Raw genomic sequence first — 13,418 nt, forward strand, 5'->3', positions numbered from 1 at the left:
GTTTGACAACTTAATAGAGTAATGCTGTCCAGTAGGAGGGAACACAGGAGTCTCAAGTGTCTGGTAGTGGACAAGTGTTTCGGCTGGATCTTGGTTGAATATGGCAACAACGTCATGGGGAGCAAGCAGAATGAGGCAGTGTCCGAGGACCAAGTTCAAAGTTTTGTCAAGCAAGGCTTGTGTAGCAAATCCAGCTCGCAGACACAATAGGCCTCCTCTTGCTACCTCATCCAGCCGACAGGAATAATATCCTATGGGGCGTAGGCTGATGCCGTGTGATTGGGTGAGTACACCTGCAGCATGTCCCAGACGTTTGGATACAAAGAGCTTGAGCGTTTTGTCGTAGTCTGGGAGCCCTAGCGCCTGAGATGGCACACTTGAGGGCCTCAAACTTAGATATTTCTTCAGGAGACATCTGGAAGGGGTCTGATTGCAGAGCATCAGTAGGAAGGCTTCTGGAATCCATGCTCTGCACTAGGAAATTAGTCCAAGGAAAATGACAGGTGTTGAACACCACTGCATTTTGGGCTTTGTGGTTCTGCAGCCCTGGTTGGCAAGATAGCACAACAGGCTTTCTGAGGTGACTTCAACAGGGGGTAAGTCAGCTGCACAAAAGAGAAGGTCATCAACATGTTGGAAGAGAATCACTTCCGGGTGTTCCTCTTGTCATGTGTCAAGGATGATAGCCATAGCTTTTGCAAACTGGCTTGGAAAGTTCTGTGCCCCTTGTGGCACAACTGTTTAGGTATGTTGCCGTTTCTTTCCGTGGATGAATGCAAAAAGGTACCAGCAGGAGGGGTGAGGGTGGACACTGAAGAAAACGTTTGTAAGGTCCACCTCTGTGAGGTATTTTGCAGTCAAAGGCATCCACAGTAGGTACCTGGTTCTCTTTTTAGGATTCTCTTCTTGGGGTTATTGTGTGGTTTCCGGGGCAATGATGCGCCCTCTTTTAGCTTGACTGAAACTGGTGGCACCTTTAAGTGACCGTTGTCTTCCGGTCCTGTGGACCATAGGCACGCAGGGATTCTGTCAAGTACTTCCTGCAGTATTGAACTTGAAGTTTTTTTTTTTTTTTTTTTTTTTTTTTATTAAGTGTCATCAGGAGAGGCAGAGAACACAAAGCAGATTAGTCTTCTAAAGATAGGGGAGTATGTAACTTCATCCCCCCTTCAGGCGTGTCCTGATTGAGGCCTGTAGTCTGGACAACACATCAGCTCCTAGTAGATTCAAGGGACATGTAGAGGACACCACAAATCTGGCAAGCAAATCAGGAAGTGGAAAGGAAAGAATTATTAGGCAGGTTCACCGCCCTCAACACACTTTTGGCTGCACCCCTGTCAATGAGGAAAGTGGTAGGTTTTTCGTCTGGGACATCTTGGGGCTCTGCATTCTTTTCTGAAGTGACCCCGTTTCCCACAGTTGTAACAGGTGATCCTTTCCCTGGTATTGGGCAGTGGTGGTGGACTAGTGTAGGCGGGATCTTCGTCATGGGTTACCATGAGGGGCGTTGGTTTTTTACCTTTTTGATTTTCTATACCTCTGGCCACCAACAATAAATCAGACATTTTCATTGAACGGTATTCAGGGCGGGCCACCATCAGGCCTTTTCTGATATCCTCTCTGAGCCCTGAAACAAAAGCAGTTGATAACATGTGTGTGTGTGCCTTTAAGAGTCTAGCATGATACTTCTTCACAGACTCCCCTTTATCTTGGGTAATATCTTGGATTGTGGTCTTCTGATCCGTCAACTTCTCCTTTGCCCAGTCATGGAGTTGTGCACAGAACTCCACGCTTGAGGTGTAGGAAGTGGCACTTGTCAGGCAGGCATCATTGAAGGCCATCTGCAAGACTGGCCAAAAGACATATCCTGTTTTGATATGGCATAGGCTGATCAAGTCTCTCCAGGCAGCTGATTAAGTTTCTTGTATCTGCACTATCCTGTGGTAGAAGGGAATTGGCTGCTTCTCTGGGTCAGGCAGACTTGTCACTAAGGCCGCTGCTTGTGATAGAGTAAAAGCGACATACATCACTGGTGCCCCTTCTGGTAACCGAGACTGTTGTTGGGGCAGGGGCTGGCAAGGGGCACTGTTCTTTACGGTTGCCAGCATGTGTTTGAGATCCTCTGGGAACTGAGAGTCTGGAGCCGGATTGGGGGTTAAATCAGTGGGTGGCCTTGCTGCCTGCTGTCGGGCTTCCCACTCAGATGCTTCTTCATCATTAACATATCCGGCCTGGGAATGTGATGCTCCCGTATTGGGGAAGACAGGTGTGTGGTATGAACCATCTTGGTGTAAAACAGGGAGGGCTGGGTACAGGCTGTTTAAGCTTACTGGGTGTACCAAGATGGCCGCCGGCAGGAAGTGCACTGGACTGGGTAGAAAGTGAAGGCATGGGTGCACTAAGATGGCCGCCGGGCTGAGTTGTCACAGTGGGTTGTGCTTGGGTGGTGAGAAAGGAGTGGTTGTTAGACAGAGGGCAGTGCTGTCTCTCCCCTCCTTTGTTTCAAGTTCCAACATATCATCAGCTCTGTGATACACATACATAATACAATTGCCATCTTTCTTAACTTCCTTTATCCAATTTTCTTTATCACACAGGATTTTTCTCCCTGTTTTCTTCAGCAACATAACTTTCGCCACTTCTTTCAACTTTGTTAACTATTTCAACATCTTCTTTGCAATATCACTTTCTTTTCTCTCGTACAACCAAGGGGTTAATATTTTTCTCAGCGTTCTTATCAGCAAATTCCTTCGGTGGGGGCTCATAAGACTAATGTACGGTTAATCTCAGAACAAGAACAAACACATCAGGGGTAGTGAGGAGCTACAGCCCGCGACCCAACAGATCCCCCGGGCAGCCCCCCCTCCGACCTTAACCAGTCCCCACCCCAACCCCTCTTGTGTATAGCGAACAGTAAACCACAAATACACTCACGACAGGACATTACACCTGCCACTCTTCGAACTGCAAAATTTCAGCAGGCTAAGATAACCACAAGGGCAGACCACCCTGCAAAAATAAACCCGTTTATAGACGTTTTTTTTTTTTTTTTTTTTCCCCGCTCTACACCAAGAGGCCGACAACTCGTCTTGGGGTGAGACTTCTGTAACAGTTTCAGACTGCAAAGCCAGCAGCTGAGATAACCCTCAAAGGTTCATCGAACCCAGAGTACACCCATCTATAAACGTTTGCCACAAGGGAAACAATCTCATTCCAGAGGCCGACAGCTCATCTGGAGATGAGACCACACATTCACGCATGTAGCACCCTTAGACTGCTGAGTTTCGCAGCCCAAAGAATGGCAGACAGTGAACAAATACAGTCAGCAGAAACCCATTGACAGGTTCGTTAAAACCACCTCAGGCAAGGAAATACCTGCCTCTAAGACAGTCTCAGCATACCGACAGAATCCAGCCGTCAACCGAAAGATAAGAGAGTCGTACAGTGGTAAGAATATAAATCAAACTTACCGTACTGTTAGGGCTGCGCAAAGACCCCACTCTCATCAATCAATTAACGCCCAAATGCTTGTCGCGGTATAACTTCGACTGTAGCCTGAGGTCCCGGGTTTCGGCACCATCTGTTATGGAAATGATTAAGAGCTCCAATCGAGCCCAAGGTTATCTGCTGCTGTCTCTAATTTGAAAAGTGTTGATATGCATGCATATAAAAGTAAACACTCTGAGACACGCTCAGCAGCATTACTGTTACACTTCTAATTTATTCAAGGCGGTGTTAATGTTTTATACACACAAATACGTCATTGCTATGTTAGTCTAATAGGTACATCTCATTGGTTAAGAAGATAAAGAAGATGGAGAATTTTCATAACGAGGTTTGGCTGTCTTTGGTCTTATCTTCAGTTCCGCGTTCTTCTGATGTGTGGGATGTAGGGGGTACCCGCCATCTTGAGAAAATATAGGAACAGAGCAAACCTGTATACTTATATAATGAGTAAGGAGAAAAATATGTATGCACATAAGAAAATAGACATTTTCAGATTACTATTATTATCTACATCACATTCCTTCACACTGGCTAGGAAATGGGAAAACAAAAAGCATACCTCGGAGGGGAAGGAGGGGGACAAGTGCCGCTGGAAATCACCGAGCCGTCATCTCCCCTCCGCTCGCTCGGCTCTCTCTGCTCTAACTCGGCTCGCATGTCACACACACAGTCCCGCGTCTGCCACCGGCATTGGACCAGTGTTCTGTCTATCACAGGAGCTGGTCCAATGCCGATGGTGGAGGCGGGACTGTGTATGTGACTGGCGACTGAAAGCCGAGGAAACAGATGACGGCTCGGTGATTTAATATGAGAGATGGTGAGCTGCATTAATGGGGGAGATGGGCGCAGAACAGGCTGCAGATGGGCACTAATCAGGCTGCATTGATTCTCACTAACCATTATTTTGCTTCAAAGTGGTTTATTTAAAAAAAAAGTTTTTTCCTGAAACTTCCCTCTTAAATTGGGGTGCGTGTTATGCGCCGATAAATACGGTAATTAATACAAAGGCTTTTGTGATTGGGCAGGAGGAGGAGAGGAGCAGGCATAGCAGCTGCACCAATTGTATTGTTGTAGATGCTTAGACATGATGCTTCCCAGAAATACAGCGATGGCCATCTTCTGGCAGATGTAAATATAAGCTCAGGAGATGTCATGCAGCTCTTAGACTTAAAACTTCATATTCCTGATATATGCCTGCTGTACCATGTACTTGTATGAGAAAGTCCCCTGTTCTCTTTGTATTGCTTCCTTTATGTGAAATCCCTGGTGTTCCTGCCAGTCCCTCTGCTTTCCTGTTAAAAACTGACCACACCAAGCAGGAGAGCACACCATGGTCAGTTCTCTAGCTGGGCCGGGAACTCGGTGTGCTCTCCTCCAATGATCAGACTTACAAGGTGATCGTTTACAATCACTTCAACTCTTTGTGTGCCTTCACTTGAAGGAGTTGAATTGCTGGCATTCAGCTTTAAAACTTTACTTTGAATTAAATTTCCACTTTAGAGGAGACCCTGTCAGCAGGACCATTCCTTTCCACAAAAATCTTCCACTAAAATCTTATATGTGCATTTAATATGTTTTATGCATGTTATGTGACCTGTAAAATCCTCCCTTGTGTAGACACCTGAGAGCCCTGTGATTGCCGCTGGGTGCCGCCACCTTGGACGCCATGTCAGCAGAGATGTCACTCGAGTGGCACTTTATAGCCCCGATTCCCGACACGTGGCCTGTGGCTGAAACACATCTGTAGCTCAAAAGCTTTGACTTCACTTTTAAGTCGATAGCATTTTCAGAAAGTCCACATAGGCTACATATTTTTCTTAGCACAGGTTCCTTTTGACCACGTCAGCGTTTTTTTGTTTTTTTTTGTTTGTTGTGTTTTTTTTTTTTTTTTTTTTTTTTTTTTTTATTTAGCCTTTTTTTTTCTTTTAGACTTTTTTTTTTTTTTTTTTTTTTTTTTTTTTTTGTAATGTGGACCCAAGATAATCTTTTGTTTATTTTGTCGTTTTCAGATTCAGTTTGAAGCAAAAGAGTCTTTGAGGCACCTGGATGACACAAGGACCAATGGCTTCCTCCTACTCCTCATGGTCCGCAAACCTTTCATTAGGACATTTGATCACGTCTTTCAGTAAGTGTACCATACAGAAAAAAACACTTCCGGAACCACTCACTGTAGGCGCATGGCTACATGGCAGTTCGGCTGTGCTGGATCACATTACATGTATGTGATCCAATATTTCCAGGGAGGGGGGCCACCCGCGCTGGGACTGTGTGGTCATTCGTTACAGCACAAGCCAATCGCCGGTTCCGGCCAATGATTTATGGCCGAAACCTGCTGAGCGAATGACAGGCGAGAGCTCTTTGCTGGTGAAAAACACAGCGCTCTCTACGGACAGCAGCAACGTGCCATTTTTGTTTTTTTTTCCCCCGGCACATTGCTTAGTAAAAACAGCACACATTTAGCCCTTTTGATTGCCCCTAAATGTTAACCCCTTCCCAGCCAGTGTCACTAGTAAAGTGACAATGTATAGTAGTATCACTGTATTAGTGTCACTGTCAGTTATTTCCCCACAAAGTATCAGTTAGTGTCAGATTGTCCGCCGCATTATCTTAGTCCCACTATAAGTCGCTGATCACCGCCATTACTGTTTTAAAATAAAAAAAAATTCCAGTATAAATCCCACTGTTTGTAGATGCTTTAACTTTCACGCGAACTAATTAACCACTTACGGACCGCCCGCCGTGGTTATACGTCGGCAGTTTGAAGAGGAGTATCGTTGTTATGGCAGCAGATAGCTGCCATAACACCCAGTATCTTCTAAAGTGGGAGGTCTGCTTTCAGATAAAAGTGGTCTCTGTGGCAGATTCTCCGCAAGATCACTTTTATCGGTGACAGTAGAGGAGTCACCCGCCGCGCTCCGGTCATCTCCACCGCTTACCGTAGCCGTCCGTAGCGGCGGAGACAATTGCGTCCGCTCTCCTCTGAGCCTGGTGAGGGAAAGATGGCCCCCACTCGGCTCCATAGCATTGGAGGACGCAAGCGACTTCGAACGTCACTTCCGCCCATAGCTCCTAAATATTTATATTTATAAATATAAATAAATATAAATATTTATATTTTTTTCAAATTACATATTTTTTTTTTTATTGCATTTTAGTGTAAATATGAGATCTGAGGTCTTTTTAACCCCACATCTCATATTTAGGAGGTCCTGTCATGCTTTTTTTTCTATTACAAGGAGCGTACGCATACGTAAGTCGTGCCCGCATAGGTGCTCAAAAACCACACATGTGAGGTGTCGCCGCGATCATTGGAGTGAGAGGAATAATTCTAGCCCTAGACCTCCTCTAACTTAAAACTGGTAACCCGTAAAAAAATTTAAACATCACCTATGGAGATTTTTAAGGGTAAAACTTTGTCGCTATTCCACGAGCGGGCGCAATTTTGAAGCGTGACATGTTGGGTATCAATTTACTCGGCGTAACATTATCTTTCACAATAAAAAAAAAAAAAAAAAAATTGGACTAACTTTACTGTTGTCTTGATTTTTTTAATTTAAAAAAGTGTATTTTTTCCAAAAAAAGTGCGCTTGTAAGAGCTCTGCGCAAATACAGTGTGACATTAAGAATTGCAACGACCGCCATTTTATTCTCTAGGGTGTTTGAAAAAAAATATATAATGTTTGGGGGTTCTAAGTAATTTTCTAGTAAAAAAAAAAAAAAAATGATTTTAACTTGTAAACACAGAGTCTGAAAAATAGGCCCGGTCCTTAAGTGGTTAATATACACTTATGGGGATTTTTTTTTAACAGACATGTAGCAGAATACATTTTGGCTTAAATTTTATGAAGAAACTAGATTTGTTATGGGATATGTTTTATAGCAAAAAGTAAAAAAAAAATTGTGTTTTTTCTAAATTTTTGGTCTCTTTTTATTTACATAATAAAATACCCAGTGGTGATTAAATGGCAAAAAGAAAGCTCTATTTGGGTGAAAAAAAAAGATTTAAATCTCCTGCAGGTACAGAGCTGCATGACGGTGAAATTTCCAGTTAAAGCAGCATAGTGCTGAATAGCAAAAAATGGCCTGGTCATGAATGGGGGCAAAACTTTCTGGAGCTAAATTGTATAATAATGTGACATGTTTAATGTGACCCCCGGCACTGTACCAACATTTTCAAGGCAAGCTGTAGCTATAGAGCTGTGAAAATAATAATAGGGGGCCTAAAGTTCAGCTCCTCGCATTTAGCGAGGGCAGCACAATAACGGTGCATTGAGGTACATTGCGTTGAGCTAGGCAGCCCATGCGAAAGGAATGGGTTGTAACACCTGAAAATTTTGGTTCTGCTGCATTTTTGCTCACTAAAGTGAAAGTTGGAGCCTTCCATTACGATGGCCATAATAACCCACAGCATTGATGGCAGTGGTGTTACCCCCCCAAGCATTGCTCACTGCTATTTAACCCCTCTTCCCCATTAGTCATTAGTGTTTTTTTTTTTTTTTGCCTGTTGCCTTCTCTGCTTTAAAGTTCATCTGGAAAATATTCACAGCGCTTCACTTTTTCTACATTTTGTTATGCTCCAGCCTTATTCCAAAACGGATTAAATTCAGTATTTTTATTATTTTCCCCAAAATTCTACAAACTATACCCCATAATGAAAGAAGTTTGTTTTGAAATCTTTGCAAATTTTATTAAAAATAAAAAACAAAAAAAAAAATCCCACGTACATAAGTATTCACAGCCTTTGCCATGACACTCAAAATTGAGCTCAGGTACATTCTGCTTCCACTGATTATCCTTGAGATGTTTCTACCACTTGATTGGAGTCCACCTGTGGTAAATTCAGTTAACTGGACATGATTTGGAAAAGCACACACCTGTCTTTATAAGGTCCCACCGTTAACAGTGCATGTCAGAGCACAAACCAAGCCATGAAGTCCAAGGAATTGTCTGTAGACCTCTGAGACAGGATTGTATGGAGGCACAGATCTGGGGAAGGGTACAGAAAACTTTCTGCAGCATTGAAGGTCCCAATGAGCACAGTGGCCTCCTACATCTGTAAATGGAAGAAGTTTGGAACCACCAGGACTCTTCTTACAGCAGGCCGCCTGGCCAAACGGAGCGATCAGGTGAGAAGGGCCTTAGTCAGGGAGGTGACCAAGAACCCGATGGTCACTCTGACAGAGATCCAGCATTTCTTTGTGAAGAGAGGAGAACCTTCCAGAAGAACAACCATCTATGCAGCACTCCACCAATCAGGCCTGTATGGTAGAGTGGCCAGATGGAAGCCACTCCTCAGTAAAAGGCACATGACAGCTCACCTGGAGTTTACCAAAAGGCACCTAAAGGACTCTTAGAAACTTCTCTGGTCTGATGAAACAAAGGTTGAAGTCTTTGGCCTGAATGGCAAGCGTCATGTCTGGAGGAAACCAGGCACCGCTCATCACCTGGCCAATACCATCCCTACAGTGAAGCATGGTGTTGGCTGCATCATGCTGTGGGGATGTTTGTCAGCGACAGGAACTTAGCAGACTAGTCAGGATCGAGGGAAAGATGAATGCATGAATGATGTAAACCTGCTCCAGGACCTCTCTGGACCTCAGACTGGTATGAAGGTTCATCTTCCAACAGGACAACGACCCTAAGCACACAGCCAAGATAACAAAGGAGTGGCTACGGGACAACTCTGTGAATGTCCTTGAGTGGCCCAGCCAGAGCCCAGACTTGAACCTGATTGAACATCTCTGGAGATATCTGAAAATGGCTGTGCACCGACACTCCCCATCCAACCTGATGGAGCTTGAGAGGTCCTACAAAGAAGAATGGGAGAAACTGCCCAAAAATAGGTTTGCCAAGCTTGTAGCATCATACTCAAAAAGACTTGAGGCTGTAATTGGTGCCAAAGGAGCTTCAACAAAGTATTGAGCAAAGGCTGTGAATACTTCTGTACATGGGATTATTATTTTTTTTTTTTTTTGTAAATATGCAAATATTTCAAACAAACTTCTTTCATGTTGTCATTATGGGGTGGTGTTTGTAGAATTTTGAGAAAAATAATGAACTTAATCCATTTTGGAATAAGGCTGTAACATAACAGAATGTGGGAAAAGTGAAGCGCTGTGAATACTTTCCAGATGCACTGTATAATAAGGCTTACCTCTAGGTACAGGGAATATCTCTTAAACTTATTATTTTATATATACTGTGATTCTGTCCTTGCCAAATATGCTGCAGAAATTTCCCTCCACCAAGTGTGGCTGCATCCATTTTAACGGTGGGCAGCTGAAGATGCTGCCTGTTCACTTCCTGGATTTAGACAGAGGCACACCTCCAGCTCTGAAGCTTTCATTGGCCCTCTTATGACTCACCCCCCCCCCCTCCCTTCCTGGCAAACTCTCAGGAGAGTGAGCGAGAGAGCTGTGCATTTTTGATACTTTTTTTTTGGGAACCAGTGACATTATTACAGTGATCAGTGCTAAAAATATGCACTGACATTGTGCTGACACTGGCAGGGAAGGTGTTAACATCAGGGGCGATTAAGGGGTTAAATGTGTTCCCTCACTGTTTGTTTCTCACTGTATTCTTGGTGGGCAGCCTGGGAAAACACACAGATCCACCTCCCTAGTCAGAACCGAGATCTGCCTTGTTTACACAGGCAGACCCCTGTTCTGTCTCTGTGGGGAACGATCGCGGGTGGCCGGTGGACATCGAGTCTGCCGGACCTGCTGATTGGCTCTCCCCCCCCGCTGGCCAATGGGCACGCCCGTGCCCACAGATCGCCATGTACGAGCCCGACTTACACCTACGGCGATTCGCACAGCCGAGCCAACCTGCCGCAGTATAACTGCGGCGGCTGCTCAGCAAGAGGTTAAACCTGCAGGGGGGGCACAATTTTTTTTTTTTTATGTGCCGGTTTACTACCGCTTTATCAAATCAAATTTCCTTTAAACAAGCTGCATTAAAACACACCCAATTTGTGATTTTATAGCTCCTTGTCTGTACACATTGGTGTTCCTAGTTTTCATACTGCCTTTCCCATAAAGATTGCTCTGGTCTAGTTTTAAAGTGGATGTAAACCCTCACATATACCCAGTAAAGTGAACAGCCTCAGATGATGCACAGAGATGAAACAAATCTCCCTATATAAGTTTTACTTGTATATCTGCTGTCTTCAGATTTATATATTCTTTAGAAAGTGCACGTCCTGTTAGAGATTTTCTCTTCCTGTTCCACACTGGGAGTAGATTATTGACATACAGCCAAGACAGCTGATTGGAGGAAAGGCATACACCCCCACTCCACGTAGGCGAAGGAAGGAAGGAATGTGCAGAGCTGTGCTGCGACAAGACAAGCTCTCTGCTAATTATAGAAACCTCCCTGACACAAATTTCAGGCTGTTTTTATCTGGGTTGACGGAGAACTCGCCAGAAGTTATCATGCTGATAACAGAGCAACGAAACAGCAGAAAGACACACAGGACTAAGTGCTTTGGAGAGAGATAAGAAAAAAACTACATTTTTATATTATATATATATATATATATATATATATATATATATATATATATATATATATATATATATATATATATATATATATATATAATGGGACGGAAAGAAGTATTCAGACCCTCTTAAATTTTTCCCACTTTGTTATATTGCAGCCATTTGCTAAAATCATTTAAGTTCATTTTTTTTCCTCATTAATGTACACACAGCACCCCATATTGACAGAAAAACACAGAATTGTTGACATTTTTGCAGATTTATTAAAAAAGAAAAACTGAAACATCACTTGGTCCTAAGTATTCAGACCTCAGACTTCATTTGAGTCCCGCTGTGTTTGATTATACTGATTGGACTTGATTAGGAAAGCCACACACCTGTCTATATAAGACCTTACAGCTCACAGTGCATGTCAGAGCAAATGAGAATCATGAGGTCAAAGGAACTGCCTGAAGAGCTCAGAGACAGAATTGTGGCAAGGCACAGATCTGGCCAAGGTTACAAAAAAATTTCTGCTGCACTTAAGGTTCCTAAGAGCACAGTGGCCTCCATAATCCTTAAATGGAAGATGTTTGGGACGACCAGAACCCTTCCTAGAGCTGGCCGTCCGGCCAAACTGAGCTATCGGGGGAGAAGAGCCTTGGTGAGAGAGGTAAAGAAGAACCCAAAGATCACTGTGGCTGAGCTCCAGAGATGCAGTTGGGAGATGGGAGAAAGTTTTAGAAAGTCAACCATCACTGCAGCCCTCCACCAGTCGGGGCTTTATGGCAGAGTGGCCCGACGGAAGCCTCTCCTCAGTGCAAGACACAGGAAAGCCTGCATGGAATTTGCTAAAAAAACACCTGAAGGACTCCAAGATGGTGAGAAATAAGATTCTCTGGTCTGATGAGACCAAGATAGAACTTTTTGGCCTTAATTCTAAGCGGTATGTGTGGAGAAAACCAGGCACTGCTCATCACCTGTCCAATACAGTGCCAACAGTGAAGCATGGTGGTGACAGCATCATGCTGTGGGGGTGTTTTTTAGCTGCAGGGACAGGACGACTGGTTGCAATCGAGGGAAAGATGAATGCGGCCAAGTACAGGGATATCCTGGATGAAAACCTTCTCCAGAGTGCTCAGGACCTCAGACTGGGCCGAAGGTTTACCTTCCAACAAGACAATGACCCTAAGCACACAGCTAAAATAACGAAGGAGTGGCTTCACAACAACTCTGTGACTGTTCTTGAATGTCCCAGACAGAGCCCTGACTTAAACCCAATTGAGCATCTCTGGAGAGACCTAAAAATGGCCGTCCACCAACGTTTACCATCCAACCTGACAGAACTGGAGAGGATCTGCAAGGAGGAATGGCAGAGGATCCCCAAATCCAGGTGTGAAAAACTTGCTGCATCTTTCCCAAAAAGACTCATGGCTGTATTAGATCAAAAGGAGCTTCTACTAAATACTGAGCAAAGGGTCTGAATACTTAGGACCATGTGATATTTCAGTTTTTCTTTTTTAATAAATCTGCAAAAATATCAACAATTCTGTGTTTTTCTGTCAATATGGGGTGCTGTGTGTACATTAATGAGGACAAAAACATGAACTTAAATGATTTTAGCAAATGGCTGCAATATAAAAAAGAGTGAAAAATTTAAGGGGGTCTGAATACTTTCCGTCCCCACTGTGTATAATGCACATTGCTTCAGGGTTCATTAGTTGCATACCTACATACACATATATATACATACAAACACACACATATATATATATAACACACATGAGGGAACACTCAACACTCAAAAGTGTCAGAAGTGTCCGATCTGTCCACCGCAATGTCGCAGTCCCGCTAAAAATCGCAGATCACCGCCATTACTAATAAAAAAAAAAAATTATAATAAAAATGCCATAAATCTCTCCCCTGTTTTGTGGACGCTATAACTTTTGCGCAAACCAATCAATATACGCTTATTGCGATTTTTATTTTTTTAAATTTTTTTTAACAATAATATGTAGAAGAATACATATCGGCCTCAACTGATGAATAAATTTAGTTTTTTATATTTTTTGGGGGGATATATATTATAGCAAAAAGTAAAATATAATATATATATATATATATATATATATTTTTTTTTTTTCCAAAATTGTCGCTCTTTTTTTTGTTTATAGCACAAAGAAAAAAAAACGCAGAGGTGATCAAATACCACCAAAAGAAAGCTCTATTTGTGGGAAAAATTTTGTTTGGGTACAACCAATTGTCAGTTAAAGCGACGCAGTGCCATATCACAAAAAATGGCCTGGTCATTAAGGGGGCAAATCCTTTCTGGGGCTGAAGCGGTTAAGGAAGACTAAGAAAGCTTTAGTCCGCTGTTAAAACCGATTGCTTGTTGAGATGGAAGGGGCATTACATATTCAAACCTAGTAA

At 43.2% G+C, this 13,418-nt stretch overlaps 1 protein-coding gene across 1 annotated transcript in view; it reads left to right on the forward strand.

The window, feature by feature from the left end:
* The window catches only part of NOL6 (nucleolar protein 6), a 109,912-nt gene that overhangs the window by 32,453 nt on the left and 64,041 nt on the right, over positions 1-13,418 (forward strand). The window contains exon 11 of the mRNA XM_073618408.1: positions 5,517-5,632. Within this exon, the coding sequence (XP_073474509.1) occupies positions 5,517-5,632 (116 nt within the window). The remainder of the gene's footprint in view (positions 1-5,516; positions 5,633-13,418) is intronic.

This window comes from Aquarana catesbeiana, linkage group LG01 (assembly GCF_042186555.1).
Source record: "Aquarana catesbeiana isolate 2022-GZ linkage group LG01, ASM4218655v1, whole genome shotgun sequence".
In the NCBI taxonomy this organism is placed as follows: domain Eukaryota; kingdom Metazoa; phylum Chordata; class Amphibia; order Anura; family Ranidae; genus Aquarana; species Aquarana catesbeiana.